We start from the raw sequence: 21,006 nt of genomic DNA on the forward strand, positions 1-21,006 counted from the left end.
TTGACAAAGTCAGCTGTCTTGTACAGCTCCATTGTACATATTCATTCATGAAAATACTAAAATAAAAGATTCCTAAAAAAGCTTTTTCTTCTCCTGCACATGTAGATGGATATTGTGGAAATATGTTCAAAGATCACTTGAATACACCAGATTCCATTCCATTAGCAGTATAAATCATTTTGGTGCTAAGTTTACCAACATGTGTCGTAGAAAAATTACTCAAATCATGTTAAACTTCCATTTTTTAGAACTTTTATTACAAATCCAGCTTTAAGAGTATTATAACTCCAGATTGAAGAGTTTGTGAAGATTACTTACAATACTGACATCTGTCTCCTGTGTACTCAGGCAAGCAGTTGCAAAAGGGTTGATTCCCAGCAGTGACACTGCAGGTTCCTCCGTTTTGGCAAAAATGATCGCAGACCGTCTGATTGCAGTTTGGTCCTGTATAACCCAGCGCACAGTTGCAGGTAGGCCTCCCTAGTCAAAACAAAGAAACCTATTTTATGATAAAACTAAATAAACGTTAAAATAAAACTCAGCACTCTAAAGAGAAATACATTTATCACAACAGTAGCAAGTTGTAATGTATAAGTCCAACTACGTTTCTCTAGACACTAATGAAACATGCCTTTGCAAACATCGCTTGAATTCAGAACCTTTTAGAAAGCAAGTCAGCACTGTAAGATATGGACACCTCAAAAACCGCATCTAAGCATTTTACACCTGTGCATGTATGGTCATTGACTCTGTATTTGGGAATTATTTTAAAAGATGGTCTTAAGAAGGAATTTAAGATATGACTAAGCTCTTCAAATTATCCTGCCAGACTGGGTTCCTCCAGCTGCAGAGGATAAACGTTTGTATAATCAACGTTGATGCCTCCTCAGAAAACACTCCATTATTCTCACATCTACAAACCTTTCCATATAATCACATGAATATACAAATATTTACTAATGCGCTAGCAGCCAACTTTACATAACAATTTTTACTAAAACACAAATATCTGTGCCAGTTTTGTTATCCTAGCCCTCTCATATAATACATACCGTAACATAAAACTTGCCGTCTTGCATCAGACCAAAGATGCCTGTAAGGTCAATATTCAGTGTCTGAAAAGTAGTGAACACCTAGGGATGAATACTTGCACAAAATGAAGTCTATAGCTTCTTTTTAAAGGGTTTTAAAATAGTGTTTAAAACCCGATGCGTTTTCTTCCTATGATTCTTCCCTGTTGTAATTTCCCCCTTTTCTTTTTCCTTATCTAAATCTCATGTCTAAAGGATTTATAACTTTGTTACAATTCCACTGGTTTATTAAACTCTTCCACTTTTCCCTGACTTTTTTCTTAAGGCTTATCTTCTTTAAAACAAAATTCTAGATCCCATAAATGCTTTTCCATCTCCTGACTTTGCCTTTATATCTCATTTGTAATCTTCTCTTCAAGTAAATGACCTGAGGTGTCCAACTAGCCATCTCCCTTCTCACTTCCTAATAATCTATTCTCATTCTTGTTCGTCTCTTACAAAACATTATTTTTCACCCACCCTCCTTCCCTTTGCTTTCATTCAGCCTTTAGGGTTTTCTTAAACTTAGGGAAAACAGACAGAGTTTAAGACTTTTCTTCTTCCTGGCTTCTAAGATGGGTAAGGAAAGAGAAGAAGAGTAATCAGGACCTGAGGACACCTCTGAAATAAAGGGGCAGACAGGATGGTCTTCATTTGAATCATAAGGAACCCAGTCTGCTGGCAAGTACAATCAAGAGCCTAACTGGGTCACTGCAGGGTAAGGGATAGCTGACAGGCAAAGACTCCAGTAAAGTCACAGAAATACCATGTCTCTGAGTAAAGGACCGTGCATAGGCAAGCAACAAAGAGTAAAGAGGTATCAGAACAAAAGGAATGCCTCATAAGTAGACTACAGAAAACCCAAACGGTAACACACGTGCTTTACGTAAACGGTAAAAGTCTAAGAATTAAGATGGGAGAACTGAAATGTCTGGCCTTGAATGGGAACATCAGTATAATTGTTTATGGCAAATTTGGAAAAGGAGGCAACTAATGGGCTGCTGTAAAATTAAGACACATTTCCTTGAATGTGTCTAATTCATAATTTCCTTTCTTGTCTTTGGCCGTGATGGAATAGAACTACGTGTTAAGAAGTGCTAAAGTCAATCAGATTAGCAAGTTAACTACATCATGTACTGTACGTGTGAGGCAGAAGCCCTTTGGACTGGAATTGCAGGCATAAACAGGAAAAATAGCCTATTTGATTTTATTATTGACATCCCAGTCAAGATAATGATACGACTGTGGAATCCAAAAGAGATCAGAGAAAGTCAGGGAATATGTTAGTGATGAGAAACTCCAGTTATCCCTGCATTTACATTTGAAAAACTTCACACAACACCATAGAGCAGAAACGAACTTCTTACATATAAAAGATTCTGCTTCATGGAGGGGTGGGTTAGCGAGCCCACAAAAGAAGCTATGCTTGACTTGGGCCTGACTTGGTTTAAAACGTACAGAAGAGCCAACATCCTAAGTAGTCAAATGAAATAACATTTAAGAGTTACTTTTCCATAATAATTATCTCTCATCTTCATACCGATCTACCAGGAAATCCTTACCGCTGCCTGATTTACTGATGCACTATGACTAGGTCCCTTCCTTGCTGTCATTTGTCTCATTCATTGTTTCCTCATTTTAATACGCCCGGTGTAGGTATCCACAACTACTTTCACATTTGCCTCCTGATGACTTTTACCACAGCTGCATCTAAAACTCTGAACTGTGCAAGCCTTCTCACCTTTTATTTTTTTTCTTCTCTATTCAGTTGTCTGTCTCATGAAAGTAATTTAGACTAAACTAAATATTCCATAAACCCCACAATTCTAATTTTCTTCTGGTCTGCCCTTATTTTAATACTATGTAATCATTTCATATCATATTTGTTGGAGAATTTTTTAATGCAAATGAAGTGCCTTCATTTTTTCTACTCTCTCTGATTCATGCAGAACGATTTATTTATTCTTTTTCCTTCACTTACTTCTTGCATGAAACTCTTCAAGTAATTCTTTTCTATATTTTCTATTTTAAGCCATGCTAATTTAAAGTGTTTTGCAAATCATCCTAAAGGCCATGAGATCAGTTAGTCTCTTCCTCTAATGAGTACAGCAGGAACAAAACCATTGACTTAAAAATAGCTCTAACTAGTTTAATATGCATCAGCCTGGTTATTCATATCTGTCCCCTGTGATCTAAACATTAAATCAAAGACGTTGAACTCAGATGATAGCACACACTCTTTTTGTTTTTCCCCATGTACACGGTTGTATTTAAATTTCTCCCCCTAAACCAGGGGGTTTCACATAATCCTTCATCTGAATCAGTGTTTCAATAAAACTATTAAAATAAAATAGTGATAGAACATAGATCTGGAGGTCTGAAATCAGTTTTTATTATTAATACTCCTCTATTTTTTAAAATGATGGGGCAATGATATTTTCCTAGTTTGTAGAAAAGATTATTCTATTCTTTGCTAATGTAGGCTGATAAATATGCCAAACTGCTGACAGTTATATGAAAATTTAATACAGTATAGCCTAAACCCCATTTTTGTCACTCAATTTAACATGACTTTTAGTAACGTTAATAGTTCATTGCCTATTTATACACAGACTGTTGGCATCTAAAATAATACTAATAATGACATTTTAATCTGCCTTATTCTCATAAATTATATCTGATACAAAATGGTTCCAAGAACACTTTAATACAATTGCAGTATTAAACAATGACAAACAATGCCATAAGGTTTTGTATCATAGAATCAGAATATTGATTTATTTCTGCAAAGGAAAGAGTCATGTTAACCAAGATGTCACATGTCCTAACTAACAAACATTGCATGGTAATCTCATGCACAGAGAACTTCAGCATTTACACTGGTCCTGAAGTTTCAGGATGAGAGCTGTACAGAGACAGAAGTAAAATTGGCTCTCAATTCCCAATCTTCACAACCACAGAAATGTTCACAACACATTACAGGATAGAAAAATATTAATAAGGAAAGTGGTTTATGGAATGCTAACTGCTTCAAATTCAGATAACCATCTTCTGGTGTATTTCATGCAAAAATGAGCCAAAATAATTTTCTGAAAGAAAACACCAAAAAAATTTCCCTGTTTTGAGCTCTTCCTTCTTCAGTGCAATCCTCAACTGGATTTACTGTATGAGAATACTGTCTTCTTTTCCTCTGCCTATTATAGATTAGCATCCGAGCTTTCACCTGTCCTCCTCTTTAGTCTCTTCCCTAACATATTAATCCCAAGAAAAATTTCCTGTTTCAATTACTTATGTTGAAAAATGTTGTTTGTCAAAGTGTCAAGGAGGATAAGGTGGCAGCACATTCTCAGCATCTTATGCGTAAATGTTCCAGTTTCGAAACTACAGTAATAATATCTAGAGAGCAAGAAGTACACCTTTTTTTTGTTCAGGATTTCTTCACTCGCAGTGATTTACAATGAATGTGCATGCACGTTGTTATTTACTATCTCTAATCTAATTCTTGGATACACTGAGTTTCTCACTGTATGTATATGCAAGTGGAAACATAATGCATGTAGTCCCTATATTGATGGGAGCATTTTGTATTTCAAATAATTCTACAAAACAATTCTAAAGAAATGAATTGCAGAGAATACATTAAAGGGTGCCTGATAAGACATATAAAACAAGTAACAAAAATAATAATGAAAATTCTCTGGGAAAACAATGTACTTGAAAGTCACTATTCTCTGAAGATTGTCTATGTAGCCTCTCTCTTAAAAAAGTAATAATAATAATTTACAGAATTTTTTATCTTAATTCTCATAGAACTTGAAACAAACTTATAAAATTCTCATGTATTTGTTTGAAAGTTTTGCACAGAATTTAGTGAATGAAAGGAGAATACTTTATGGTGACCCTAGGACATATGAAGTTATTTTTGGCAGTAGGACATGAACAAAATACGTGAGGTTTTGGCATGAAGATGAAATGCAGTTTCCCTCTTTCCTACAAAGAAAAATCATCCATAAGATGACGATAGGGATCAAAATCCTACAACGTTCAATTAGGTTTCGATGACAGAGAATGTAGTTACTCCTAGTGTGCCAATTTAATTTGCTATATAATAGCAAATAACTTTTCAAATCATCTTCAAAAAATAGCTAATAAATATTTTAGTGCATTGTCTCTGTAAAATCCAGGTGATTTCTTTTGGGAATCTACTTATATATCTTAAACTCCTATTTACATTTATTTTGTAATAAGCAGAACTCTAAGGAGATCAACTTTGATTCATGCTAGTGCCTAAACAACAGAGAAATATTATGTATTTTGTATGACCACATAAGGTATTTTTTCAATTACAAAAAAAAAAAAAAATTAGGGAAATAGCACCATTTTTGTAAGCTTTCTGAAAGTTTTGAGAAACGAGATCATCCAGATGAATGCCTGCACCAAGACATAGATTATTTCTTCCAGTCAATGGTAAATTCACTACCAGCAATGTGTGGTTTTAAGTTGTTATGTGTGAATATGCACATTTAATGTGCATATTTCACTATTAAAGAGAATGACATGGCACTACACCAGCCTACTGTAGGTAGTATCATGCCTTCTGGAGTAGTTATCAGCAGTCTGTGGGAATCACAATAACTCATTTCTGTGTGGCTGAGGAACCATAATTAGCTTTACTGAACCAAAAGTAGCGGAGAGAAGCCGTATTACTGTATATAATTAGTTAGTGAGCTGATTGGGATCAATCCCAACAGATATACATTCTCTCCCTGTTGTGAAAGAAAGGGAGAAAACAATCTCTAAATATATTAGAGTAGTCTCAAAGGCTGCTCTTACCAAGGCTGGTTGTGGTGGTTCGGTCGGGGCCCCTAGATCAGCTGTGCACCAGAGCAGCCAGGCTCGAGACCTAGCTGAATACCACCCCTCTCCCCTTCCCACAGTCCCTGGCCTGGTGACAAGACGATGTAGCATCCCCCTTTGAGACTACTGGGACTGATATGACATTAGCAAAGTAAACAGGTTCTTCACTGACAGTGTTTTCAGTATGCACCGTCTCCCAAAATCAACTTGTTTTGCTTATAAAATAGAATATAAAATAATATCTACTTTCTATATAATTATTTTTTGGAGAATATTTCATCAATTTCAATTTAGTGGAAAGACATAATAATTTTTTACTCATTTTGATACAAACATCACAACTCTATATGGTTAGACATACTCTTCGTACTGTAAGTATAGTACAAATATGTATTTATCCAATTTTGTGAACTAGTTAGGTCTAGTTAATGTGTTCAAGACATTTAGTAAATTATTGCTCCAACGTTTTTACTTTAAACTGTAATGAGAAAGGAAGTGCATTTTTATGGTAACATTTAATTTTTTTCCAAATTTCCATTAATTTGGCTTACTGGAAAGTGTTCGTTATTATCCCCAAACTTTTAATTACATGTCTCAGATGTGTACTTTTAATTAACTGATGACATTTTCTTTGTTCAATTATTGTAGTTCAATACAACTGTCATAAACTTATAAATTTTAATTAAAGCTGCCTCAATCTCTAGCTATATAATGTTCACATAGGAATTTGCCAAAAGGCTTAGCAGTAAGTAAACCAACAGTGAATAATCCGTGAATTGCCAGTGGGATTTGTTTAACAAATTAACATTTGTGTGCAGATAATGAGGTTCTACAACTTAACACATCCAGCGAAGATTTAGAACAATCATGCTTTAAAAAAAGAGTAATACTCTGCAATTTACTTAATTAGTTATCACAATACTATTATATATTAGGTGGTGAAAGAGAACAGGATTTACACATTCATTAGAACACACACATTCACTTGAAGAGTATTTCATACGCTGCATCATTTTATTTATATCAGAATATGACGACAGGTTTGTTTGCAGGATATCTCTTCCTCCGTTTCTGAGCCAGAAGCCAACAGTAAGGAAATTCCCTGACTCCTAGGGAAGCCTCCGGCAGCAGGGACCCTGCAGAAGCTCATCTCCCTGCGGGGCTAAATTTACTGGCAGTCCCTAAGCTTTCCAGAGGACATGTGTGTAGAATGACACTCGTTATATCGACTGCATCAAAGCTGTTTCACTTGGATAATATACGAGGATTGGTAAGGGCAACTGGAGCTCCTAAGAAAGACAGAGTCAAGCCAGCTGAAATTATCACAGGTCATTTATATTTTGTGGATAGGATTTGGATTGGCACTCGCACACACACGGCCTCTGCAACTTCCAGAGGAAAAAGTTTCATCATTTTGAACAAAAATAAATTTAAAAGAAAGAGAAAATTGGGAAAATAAGTGCAACTTGATTGCATCAGTTTAGCAGGACAGTTTGATGAGCCAATTGGATAATGGATTAAAAGTATAAATGCTGCTTTTTGAAGAAGTGCTTGTGAGCGTTGTAGTGGTATGCACAGGAGGCGGTATGCACAGATAGCAATAGCACAGTAGAAGAAATTAAGATGATATTGATCTGCTTTTATTTTAAAATAGTAATTTTATACTTTCCAGAAATGTGAGAGAATTCTCTACCAAAAAAAAAAAAAAAAAAGTGCAGTGTACCTATTGCTAGCAGACAGGTCAACCTGGTAGGACACAATATTTTAAATCTAGATACAACATAATGCTTAAGTTTTACAACCATTAAGGAAAACCAGAGCAATTCCTGGTAATAAAGAACCTTTCTATTCCTACATGTTGCAACGTGCAAGAATAAAGTAACATATATCCTAATGACTCTCATATGAACCCGACGAAGCCGATCGACTCTGCCTTGAAGGCTGAGACAACGAGAAGGAAGTGAGTGAACGCTGCTCTGGACTGGATTGCACACCCTCAGTCCAAACTGGGGATGGTATGTGCAGCGCCTGAAGCTAAACGTGCCCTCACTGATGCAATGACTGAATGGCATGCTTTGCACAGTGGTATATTTGACTGGAAAGAGGAAACAGTCGTTGCAAAAACACTTGAGGAATTAAGCTTTGTTGACTTAATTAGTTTTCAATGCTTTGGGGGCGACCAGTTTAGCTTCCCTCTGTAAGATACATAATGGCTTTAGTATATCATGGATTAGATTGAACTAGGATAAGGGGACATCTCGCTGACATGCTAGTTTGTTTCAGTAACACACAATTTATGGCCTGATATAGATAAGAAATACAGTCTGATAAGAAATAGAGATTTCTTCTTAATAGAATATTTACAGGGTCCAGGGGCTAGACATGCAAGGAAGATGAGGTGCGGATCAATTAGAAAATTTTATCTGGAACGCTGGATGGAGTCCCTTTGATTTAGAAAGATATATGGTCATTTTTCCACATCTCCAGCACGTGAAAGTTATGGCATAGGCTTCAAGGCACGGCTACCCTCATGAATTGGAAACGGCAGATAGGAAATCTGGTTAACTTGAAATATGATTGTTAAAAGTTCTATGAAACTGGGAAAGTGGACAAGGCACAGCAGAAGAGTATTCCTATTAGCAGGTATGCCCAGTAAGGGTCATCAGAACCAGCTCTGTGTTGGTCTTGGCTCATAAAGGCTTGGCACACTTTGACCATGTGTGGTACAGTAAACTTTAGTTGCAGTTAAAGGTCCGGATTCCCAAAAATCAGGCAACTGAACAATGAAATGACTGCGGTGACATCCATACTGGCTCTCCTGATGCATTTTTGGTGCAGGCACATTATCCTGGTTGAGACCAAGCACAAATAAGGCTAATGCCTGCATCTCCAGGCCCTCCGTAGCAGCTGCGGCCATGGTTAACAATTTAGCAGCATATTGTAGAATCTGCTCATGTCTCTCCTTTACTCACTGGTGACCAAACCTACTACACTAATTATTTCCGCAAGGCTGAGAGATTTCAGAGGCTGGATTTAGCAGGGGGAAAAAAAAAATATATATATCCAGGTGATAGCATAGCTGTGTGAGCACAGCAAGTGTTAGCTGCCTGGTAAGGAAAACACGAGCTGCTGGAGGTGAGAGAGCCCTATGGCTACTGCCAAAAGAAAAGGATTAAATAAAACCCTGGGGTCTCTGCAGGATTCAGAACTGAGCTGAGTTCTAGGAGCTGCATTATTAATTTTATGAAGCCTTTTAACCCCACAAAAGTATCAATTAAATGCCAGACATGTAAAGATGTGGGAGTAAACATCCTCTCTTCAGATGACAAGGAAGATCTGCACGTCATTTAAATCATCCATGACTTACTTTCATTCACTTGCATGTCCTCACTAAACATGTATTGATCTCACTATATTGAGAAAAACCTCTGCTTATCATTTGTGTCAGTAGTTCCATCAGCTGTTAGAAGCAGTTTCAAGTATAATTAATCAACTTCAAGTTCAAGTACTCTCATTTTGTAATATTTATTCATTATTAGTGATGTTAACTATGAACAACATTATTAACCCTCAAGTACTCAGAACCGAAAAATCCTCTGTTTGGCACACGACAAATTGCGAGATTTGCATTCACTTGGATTTTTGCTGCCACGTCTCAGTAAATAAGAGGAGGCTCCAGAGAAGCCAGCATAGTAAGTGAAGCTAAATTACTAAACTATATAAGCTAAAGTTAATTAGTAAGGAGTGCTGAGGAAAACATTGAGATCTAAGCCGCCTCTGTCGCGGAGACTAAGATACCTAATTCTGCGTTACAGGGAGCTCTCTCTGTTTGTGCTAAACAGTCACAAACTCCTCTTCTAAAGTCAGGTACTGTGCTTTTCTTTCAGAGACGAGGGTGTTGGTCATTTCATCACATAGGAAGGAAATGATTCACACCATCTTCAGCAGCTGATAGGCTTCTGAGAAGAGACAAGACTGCAAACTCTTCTCCAGCTGTTCTACTTTGAATCAAATATCTAAATGTTCCTCGGAGAAGAAAATAGAATTCAACTTCTCCTTTCTCACATAATTACTAAATTTTAGAGTACTTCTTATCACACCTTCCCTCTCTAGCCCAAACACTAATTGCATTATACAAGCTACAACAGCCTACGTGTTAGGGACAAAGATCAACTGCCAAATACCCGCATTTTGGCGGTTAGGATAATCTCCCTGAAGATAAGAGATGTGATTTCAAATTCCTTCAGGAAAACAAAGGATCTGAATTCTGATCGACCAAATCTTCCTGAGAATTAGATGAGTAAAATGCCTACCTTATGAATTCCAGTAACACAAAGGTAAAAGATTGAGGTCACACAACTCTGTAATTTAAGGAAATAGCTCTGTATGTGCACCTAACAATTTAGAGGGAGAACTGAGATAAAGAGAGAGCAAGATGTGTGGGGTTCTTCCAGATGTAGTCTGACTGTACCTTACGCTTTACAGTTCCACTTCTACACCTTGACATGTGCGTCTTTATACTGAATACTTGCTTCCATGCTCCCTTTTGCGGGATGCAGCTTAATTCTGCTAAAACACCGAGATACGTGAATGAAAAGCACTATGATTATAAAGTATATGTATGGTATATGCTGCTATATTGCACATAGTTTAAACATGGACAAAGCAAATAAGTTGCAAAGAGAAAAAAATATCTCAAACAAGGAATAAATTCAAACATTTAAATTAAGGCAGGTAGTAAGATACAGCTGCTCAGAAATATTTACCAAGGAGAGAGGCTCCACAGGTTCCTCCGTTCTGGCAGTAATTGTAGCAATGGTTAGTTTCACACCTTTCACCAGAGTAACTCGGCCAGCAGTGACATCGGGGATCCCCCTTCTCGTTTATAATGCACTTTCCTCCATTTTCACAGGTTAATTTACAGGTATCATCTGCAGCAAGAGCACACACACAGGGTTGTTTTCAACAATCCCATTTCACGTAACTGGCAAAACGGAACCTTGCATCTTAAATAGAGCTCCAGATCCCTGCCAATGAGGAGGCAAAAATCACTTTTCAAAATAGAGAAAGTAAACTATCACTTCTGTTTCCACAGTGCTAGAAAAAACCCCCCACACTTAGGAGACTGTAAGCCCTCACTGAGAGTTGCAGAGTCGGTGGGGGCTGCAGGAGCCTGTCCCGCACCCAGCTGGGGGCCTCGCCTTGGCACTTATGCCTCGTCCAAAGGATGCCACAGGAAAGCTGACCTCCTTAGGATGTAAGTTAGTAATGACACTATGGCTTCTTGCTTGAAACTATCACTCCTAGTTAGTTCATGAAATGAAAAAATGAAAGTTGGTTTCACCTGGGGGATCTCCGAAAACTTCACAGTCATTTGCTGGTGACCTCGGCCTTTTCCCGTTTGACTTTTTAGATCTCTCTTCCACTCTCTCTATTAACTAACAACCTTCTTAACTAAACCCTATCCAAAATATTTAAAAGAAAATCATTCGGCCTTTAAACCCTTATCAAAAATTTATGTTTGCATACTAGCTTGTTACTCCTAAGCCATGTTTTCTGATTTATTCTTTTTCTCATCTGCTGAGTCTGGAAAATCACTGAGAAGAGATACCACCTGCTGCTCTGCATTCACCGAGTGCTTACGGCAGTAGTGCCACCCTCTTACCGGTGAGGTACAAGGTGACACAAGTTCTGATTAGGCCAGATTCAATCTTTCTATAAAGCTGTTTTGCAATTAGAGTTGTGCCTGTCTTGGAAACACATGGAAAAATAAATCTCTATTCATTTCAGTGAACAAGATATAAAATCATTCAGTGACACCAACAAGAAATTAATTATAGACTAGCATGCATACAATGCTCAAACATCCAAATAATTGTAATCCTAGAGAAAGAGACAAGCACCTTTCCAGCCCAAAGCCTGCTTTCAGCAATAAGACCTTTCACTTCGCACATAGCAAAACAAATCCTGTGAAGCCAGACTGCTGCCTGACTAATCCAGCATTTGAACCTACACGGCTTTTAACAAGAGGGATACCACAAACACTGAGAACTCTTCAGTAATATATCCACCAGCTGCAGATGTTTTGCTGAATTAATCTGTCTTATTAAACAACTAACGAAAAAGAGTCAAGGTTCCCATTTGTCCTATTGAGGTCTAACACTGACCGACACAGGCACACCAACTCCTTTTTTTGATGTTTAAAGAAATACGTTGCGTTTTAAGTGCAGAACTTAGGAATGACGGTTGTCCTCTAGCTGAACAGTTCTCTCCAGCGTGGACTCTGCAAGGTTCAGTAATAGAACTGTGCTTATGCAGCAGCAGCCTTTTCTTTGGATGCACCCAAGTCTCTCTTTCCTGCCCACGTACGTGTCTCCTCGGCAGGGTCTGGCTGCCTCCCTTCACGGCCGGTGCTGAGACGGTGCAGACATGTAACCCGGGATCAAACCTATTTAAACAAAACTTCTGGGAACTGATCATCTTTCAGGCAATTGTACCTCTCTCAAATTAAGCTGAAACTAGACAACAAATCTCAAAGTTATTGTGGGGGACTGACTGGCACATCATTATTTCAGGTGTTGACAATAAAAATATGAAATTCCACATTCTCTTTGGTATCCACCCTGGATATATACATCTGCTGTAACAAAGCTACTTTGTATTTGGGAGTTTGAGGATGCCTCAGTGTTTTATTTATTTGGGTGGTTCATTAAATCCTTTGATGTTCCATGAACCATTCTTCAGTTACTCATTACAGAAGTTGTTTAAATGGATAATGTAGCATATCTTATTGGAGAGAAGGTCTATTTTTGTTTTGCTTATCTTATCTGTTTTACTTATCATTAGTCATGAGTTTATAGAGCAGAACTTGGTAAAAATTGAATAAATAACACTGAAGTACAGACAAGTGCTCATTTTTATGAACCTTTCTCATAGCACATTAAAAACATATTATATATATCTTCTAGAGCAATTCTGCAGAATTAAGATATAAAATTAAAAAAAAAAAAGGAAATTAAGAGAGACTATGAATTCAAGAGAAAAAAAGAGTATCAAAAAGCATATTTAGAACTATAAAACATGAACTACAAACTTGAAGCTTACTCTAACCACACCAAGAAATACATGCCTTCATATTTTCAGGAAAATATACCGAGTCAAAAATTGCCCACAGCAAAGATTTTCTGATCCAATTGGCTTTCAAAGATTGGGACACTCATGTCTTACACTTTTAAAATGCAATATATGTTATAACTTTATGCAATGGTCAACTGAGATGGTTCCTGAAAAAACATAAAACGTTATAATATCTTGTATCATCACAGGATTATTAAAATTCGTTACTGATTTTGTTCTCTATAAAACAGTTTAAATTCAAGAGTTTCAACACAGATCTAATATGAAACAGAGAAAAGTTACTACAACAATTTTGGACTTTAAATAAGCTAAGAAATAGGACTGAAAGATGTAATGGATAACCCAGTTTTAAAATACTATGTTAGACTTTAACAATACAGGGGTTTAATTCTGCTGCTTTGTTGTCTGAAGGTAAATACAAGAATCAAATTACTCTTGCTGATTCACATCTACTGAGTACAAAAGGGGATCAGATGCCTTTGTGTGGGAGGCAGGAGCAGAACGGTCCCATAGGAGAAGACAGGAAGAAAAAGAATACAGGAGAGAAACACAGAATTGTTATAAAAAGCTGAATACTCTTAATTTGAATTACTGAATAAAGAACTCTGAAAGAAGAGCTGGGAACAGCTCTAGTAAGTACCCGCTATTGGAAAAAAGTTAAAAAAAAAAAATAAATCAGAAAAGTTTCTATCTGGAGTCAATTCAATACTGGTCTGAGCTTGTTGGAACTCGGACTCAAAGACCTCTCAGCTGCTCTTTTCATTTCTGAAATGACAGAATTAACTATTTTCACTTGTTATACTATTCCTAGTCTAGCTACTGGATCCCTCTAACACGAAAGAAAGGAAAGGGTTACAGGTCATGTAATTTTATATATTCTCTCCTAGCCTGGTTATTTAGTCTTCTGCTGCCTTGATTTGCCTATTTCAATCTTAATAGATCTTTAATAAAGAATCAAATAACTTTGATTTGCAGTTTTTCTTACATTTTTCTTCCTCATATGACTGTTCAACACAAACATTAATGGACTTATGGCTTATTTGCTCCATCTTTGACTCTTTCCTTTAACTGAAAGTAAAAGGAAAATCTTACACAGAAGAAACACTGATAAAGCAGCAAAACAAAGTTTTGTGAACTCTACTGGTATTTTTTCCTTCACTCGTTCAATTTTTTGATATTCCATCCCTCTCCCCCAATCACACACACACACACACATCTTTTATTGGCATTTCTATAACAACCCTTTCTTTCTTGAGAAAAATGCATCTTACATTTTTTAATTTTTTTTTCTTTGAAATATCCACTGCTTTCCAGACTAGGCAGTTAAATGGAGAGATGACGCTATGGAGCCCAAGGTTAATGAACTATTTTCTTTGGGACAAGAACAATTTCCCTCCCCGCAGTGGAAAATACTCATCTCATGGGGCAGAAGGTAATTGTTCTTGCCTATCCTTCAGACAAGGGTATAGCTCATCCTTCACGGAGCTGAATGCACCTATTACAGACAGAGCGCAGCGCTCCAATGTTATGGTAAGGTTGTATAAATCTTCCTGTCCCTCCAGATGAGGGTCTTACTATCTGCCAGTTTCCATATGCTGGAATTTATCAGGACAAGTTGTAATCCCCAAATTTTGTCTGAATGCTGTAAGACAGATCCTCCTCTTTGTTTTCCCTTCACATTTTTTTCTTTTAAACATCTGTTTGCTTTACAATTTTAAATGGAAGAGAAGGGCTAAGAAAAGGATGCACAGTGAGAAAAAAACCTAACTGACACCTGCTGTAACGTAAGCCACTTTCTTCTGCTCTGGGAAGTACCAGTCCCAATGGCAACCCCTTTGTAAATACAGAAGATACTGCTGTAAACACAGGATTTTTTTCAAACCAGAAGTAGATTTCTGTGTGACCCCTGTTCTATTTGATATCTAAAAAGACTGAAAGCAGGACAAGACCCAAGAAGATCGCATGGATTGAACTGCCATAGCTTTTCCTAGTACTGCTCCCTGAGGCAGACTTTGTGGGTGAAAAAGAAGGTATATAGGGATTAACCTCTACATCCCCAGCCAAAGCACTTGGTCTGCCTGCAATCTATGTGTGCAGTGGGCAAGTCCCCACAGAAATATGCCGAAGGAAACACCATGATAAATTAAATGTTTCATCTCTCTTCAGAAGCAACATCAGATCTGAGTCTTCGTCATTTTTCTCAGGCTTTTCATCCAGCCAAGAGAGCACAAATATTCCCTTCTTAAAATGAAAGTGATAAATGTGCAGCTCCAGAATACAGAACTCTTGGAAGTGTTCATTACTCTTGCTCATTCAGCTGTGGTACACACTGTCTTCCTCCAGTGCAAGTCTCTCTATTTTCATCCTCTTGGTACATTTTTAGCTTCATTGTGCCACAGATAATTAGATATAATAAACCTAATGGATGCAAATCCAGTGGTCTCTTTTAGGAAAATGAAGTGGTACTCTACCCATTTGAAAACTAAAGGGTAGCTTCTAAACTGAAAAAGTCACATAAATAAACCACAAAAGAACAGTGCTCTGTCAATCGTAATCGTCTAGGGACAAATGAGATGGAAGCTTATCTAAGAACACACAGGAACTCGCTTTCATTTTGTTATAAAAACATTCTGAATGATACAACACACATATGTTGTAATAACTGGCTTGAAAAAGCCAAATCAAACCCAAAAGCTGTTTCTCATCAGTTGTGAGAGATGCTGGTGAAACAGCTGTCTGAAGCAATCTGGATTCAGTCTTACAGAAAGCCGCTGAGGATTCAAAATTTAGAATTCCTCACATAGGACTTATGAAGAAAAATCAACTCAATGGATCAAGCCAGTAGTAATATTATGCACAATTTCAAGACTTAGCTCAATTTTCTTTTGTTAAAAGAAACCCCCAGCAATCCAATGAACAAGAACCTGAGTCAGTTTTTGGGATACAGTCACAAGAAACAGAGCAAGACTGAGGTTACCTCCCAGTCACCAACCTTAAGGTAGACTGACTAATAAGAAATTGTACAAAGCGTGCAAAGCATCTTTACAACAGTCATGCCAAAAACTACCAAAATGAAGAATGGCATAATAATGTTGAAAATAATAATATGTTGGAAGGCATTTTTCACAAGGATACAGACATATGCATTGTCAAAACAGAATCTTCAAACACAGACTCTCCTGGGGGCACTACTGAAGATGGATGGGAACTGGAGATGGCTGTCCTATTTTGACTCTGTCAAGTCATGGAAATCTACTACTACCTTCCTTACTACATTTTAAAAGACCCAAAACGCTTAAAGACACTAAAAACTATTATGAATGTTCAATATACTACTGTTTACTATTGTAACTGGAATTATATATTATTCAAAAAAGTACAGTTTAGTCACACTGGTTCTTGATATCCACAATTAATACTAATTTGTGAAACTAAAAGACTTCTCACATGACTTGAAATAGCTACTGTGCAAGTACAAAACAACTAGTACACCTCACTTCTATTGCTACATGAATGACATCCTCTAAAAAAGACTTAAAAAGTTGAATTTTCAGATCTGTAAATTAGTGGTAGTGTATTTTTGAACACATAATATAACGTATGTAAATCATTATAACCTACTATACAACTATTGCATTATGATCAAACCAGTAACAAAACCAAATAAAAACATCAGTTAAAAAGTGTTTCACAGATACTCATATCTCAAGTTAAAATCTTCTGGATTTCATTCTTTTAGGGACAAACCAGAAGACCACCAAAATCAACAGCAATATTTCAAGTGACGTTGAATCAGGATTTTATTGCACACCAACAAAAAAAAAAGACTATATAACCTCCCTTTGGATTAATGTCAGGTCACTCTTCTACAATATACAGGTTTTGACAGCCCTGTAAGGCAGAAATTGCTGTTTTGGGTTACTGACATCCATAACTACGCCAAAAATGCTCTGAGACAACGAAGACAATATAATGCTAGGTTTAAACAAGCTGAATGTATGCAGTTTGGAATATTTCATATACATTTTCTAGCTCTTCATCAGAAAAGGAAAGGAAGGCTATGGTTCCTATTTTTTTCATTCTATACTGTATAACTTCCTAAGGGAAAAGAACCTGGTTTAGAACTTGACTTGTCTTTGGTTTGCAGGCTATTAGCGACCTATTAACGGCAAGTGGGTGGTCAGCCAGCCATTAATTATAAACCTGTACTAATTCAAGATGCTGATCTTGAGGTCAACTCTGATCTTTCCAGGAATCTCTGCTGATCCTTGGAAGCCTAAGTGGAGTGTCAGCATGAGACAAACATTTAATATCCACTTCATACTTTTTTTAAAAAGTCAAAATAGTGCAAAAACATACACTTGTGAGTGTGCTATGATACTGAGGCTTGTTTCAATTCATAATTTATAATGTGTGAGGCTACAAAACCTGCAATCACAGAATCTACTATTACAAAAATAACATACCAGAAAAAATGTACAAAAAAGCCTATGCTAGACATTACTTGAAATATAATTTTAATCAGAAAACTAAGAAACACTTATTCAGCAGCCCTTTAAAAAGACATAACAGATATTGCAGTTGTGGGAAGATAATGAAAATAATCAATATATTAAAAATGCTTCTCTAGGCATTTTCTATCTATCCATAAAAATTTACAACCAGCAGTGAAATAATTTAAAAGCCTCTTCAGATCTTTCTCTAATAAAAACATACCTTCCTGAAAACTCTACCATGGCATAATCCTTTGCCCCACTAGTAAAACTGTACCATTACTGAAATCACGGGTTCAAATTACTACCAATCACCAGTGAAAAACAATATTCTTTTATTTGTCCTTTCTTCAACACCTAAGTAGTAACTATGGGTCATTTGAAATAATTTTTAGGTGGTACTGTATCAGCAGAAAATCTTGCCAAGTATCCATTTCCGATGACCAAAGAGCTGATACTTGGAGGGGCAGGGAGGGCGTATGCTCGCTGAAGACAAAGGGTGTTTAGACTGATTTGTCTCAAGAGTTAGAAACCTTGTCCAGTATACTCATGTTTTCTATTACATCGCTTTCAGTGACATCACTTCTCCCCTAACAGTGGAAATTGTTGTAAACCACCCGTAAACTACTTTATAGTTATATAACTACCGTGTAACTACACACTGATAGGTATTCAGCCAAGGGTGTACAGTAATAAAGCTTTCATTTGCTGTATTTTTGCTAGAGCACGGTGTCGTACATATAAAAGTTGGTACTGTAAATGCATTGCATGCAATGTACATACCTACATAAGCAAAAAACATGAATGGATTTGTTATCTAGGACAAGTTTTCTAATATTGTTTTACTCTCTAAATTATTCTTAAATTTCTTGATACAGAAAGAGAAATGCTGCTAGACAGGATAGCTTTATTAATAGCACGTCATAAACCACTAAAACACAGTTGTGTTAATTCAATACTTAAAGACTAGGCAGTATAAATAGGTGAGATTTTCTCCACAGAATGATGACATTTCAGGTAAATTAATTTAATTGCTAAATTGAGCTTTTTAAGTACTGACAATCTCACCAAAACAGGTATCACTTACACTTCTGAGCCTGGAATTAAATATTAGAAAAACAGCCTAATACATTCTGATTTCTCATACACATAAGAGATCCTATTCTATGATTTCTAGAACCTTTTAAAATTCAAGCTGGTGAAGAATTCATTCCAGCCGTCTGACCACCTTAGGTTTGGCCTCAATTAGAGTGGGAATAGTACTTAATAATATTCTTCTATTGAAAAGAAGATTTTTTTTTTCCCCCTAAAATATAGCAGGAACTTAGTAGCTCTTTTACCATGAAGTCTGGTTTCCTGTGTCTTGATATTAGTCATTATAGATGTTACTGAAAGATATAATTTTAGATAAAAATATCTCAGCTATTTTTTTCTTTTTTGCCTGTTACTTCAAAGTCATTATTATTTGCTAAGTTGCTCTTACTGCCTTTTGACTGTTGCTGCAGTCTAAGCAGAGATGTTTCTTGATGGTCTGTAATGTTACTTTTTTCTCCTAAATGGCTAACGTTTAATTTGGAATCCAAAATGCTTCAGAGCTTTTCAGACTTCTTTTGGTCAATATATATACACATTCATTTTTAAATACCATCTTGTATCAGTTCAGCTGAAAGCTCATTTTTCATTTTCATGAATATAAACAGTTTCTTTGAATCAGGGATTTTGCTTCTTCATATTGTTTCCATTTCAGATAAGTAATATGTATATTGAACAAGATCACAAAACTCTTGCCTGACAGACAGCCTAGCCTTTTGCAATGACAAAACCTGACCAGTTGTTTATTTTCTGGTTCTCACGCAGTTTTCAATACCTACCTAAGAGGCTCTGATCAATGCATGTTCCATTCACCAATGATTTTCCTTCTGGACAAGCACATGTTGCACCAGAAGGGTTGAGTAAACAAATGAATTCACATGTCAGGTCCAAGCATGGATTAGGCACTGTTTAAAAAGACAAAATATGTTAAAGGTTGATTATTTTTTTTTTAGAATTACACTGTGTTCTAGAACTAGGAAAAAATAAATAATCAGATATAAAAGTTCTGATACACTTCCAGTTTCCAGGATATCAACAGCCTGAAGCCAGTGAACACACTCACTCAAATGGCAGTGCAAGCCTCACACCAGGATAGAATTTATTCCAGTAACAAAAAATGTATTGGTAATATGCAGTAAAAATCTGGTCGTGGCTAGAGGTAGGTGCTTTCAGCTCTCTTCTGATTTTTTTATACCTCATTTACAGTCCAGGTACACAAGGCAAGCATTTGTTCAATGTCCTTTCAAATGAGAGAAAATGCATCAAAAAATCTAAATCAAACTTATATAAAGAAATATGACTAAATCTATTTTCAGTTTGTACAATCAGGCTCTGTTTTATATTTATACAACTTGGTTACTTTTCTTTTTCCCCCCCGAGGTGAACTTGCTCAATATTGAGTTTAAAGTAATTATGCTTACTCACAGTCCATTTGTTTGTAGCGGTGAAAAATCAAGGCACTTTTTGCTTTATCAACATCCACACTTAGATATTCTACAAGGCTTCTGCCAAATTTGTGTACTCTAAATGCACCATTTTTAGGACCTGCTCCGTATATGTAATCCTCAAAAATGTCAATTCTATGTGGATGCAGTAAACCTTAAATAAAAATGAATAATAAATACAAATACATATTCATATTCAAATAATAAACAACTTTGTTTTAATAACAACTTCAATTGCATTATTGCAATTACTACCTAAAGACATTATTATTCAGACAGCTTGTTTTGTACCCACAAAGATTGCCTTTAAAAAAGCAATCTTCTTAAAAGGAACTCTTCCCATACTACAAGCAACTAAAATCTCAAGCTTTGCATTAGCTAGCCACACAATTTAGCCTCAGAAACTGGTTGATTATTGAAAAGTAGGGAAACCCTACAGGAACAACAAGCTAATCAGAACACACTTAGGTACAACACTTTAACTAGAAGTATGTGGCAAGGAAGAAACAGATTTGTTTGCTGTACATAAAACATCTCTTTAGCTCCTTCTTAACATATTTGAAATGCTAGCTTTCATACTACACTTATTTTAATTCATAACCATAGTAAATTCATGCAAAATAAAATGTTAAGACTCTACCAATTCCTCATTTTTAAGAGCTATGAGTGCCGATTAGATCACATAGTTGGATTTCCTATGCACAACTGGCTGTAGGATTTCACACATTTACCCATATAACAAGGCAATAGCTTTCACCTAAAACTTCTTTGCCAGAGATGCATCTCTTCTTGATTTGAAGCCATAAAGAAACAGAACCTATCACTCCTTGTGATACCTTGTTCCTACTATTATCTCCATTTACTGTAAAAATGGGTTTATATTTCAATTTATTTATTTATTTTCAATTATCA

General features: G+C 36.3%; 1 protein-coding gene across 1 annotated transcript in view; it reads right to left on the reverse strand.

The window, feature by feature from the left end:
- LRP1B (LDL receptor related protein 1B) overlaps nt 1-21,006 on the reverse strand; it is a 482,733-nt gene that overhangs the window by 26,385 nt on the left and 435,342 nt on the right. Inside the window, exons 80-83 of the mRNA XM_075511235.1 lie at nt 20,075-20,248; nt 19,429-19,554; nt 10,694-10,858; nt 319-480 (exon numbers count right to left, since the gene is read on the reverse strand). Of these exons, the coding sequence (XP_075367350.1) occupies nt 319-480; nt 10,694-10,858; nt 19,429-19,554; nt 20,075-20,248 (627 nt within the window). The remainder of the gene's footprint in view (nt 1-318; nt 481-10,693; nt 10,859-19,428; nt 19,555-20,074; nt 20,249-21,006) is intronic.

Source organism: Mycteria americana, chromosome 9 (assembly GCF_035582795.1).
Source record: "Mycteria americana isolate JAX WOST 10 ecotype Jacksonville Zoo and Gardens chromosome 9, USCA_MyAme_1.0, whole genome shotgun sequence".
Classification (NCBI taxonomy): domain Eukaryota; kingdom Metazoa; phylum Chordata; class Aves; order Ciconiiformes; family Ciconiidae; genus Mycteria; species Mycteria americana.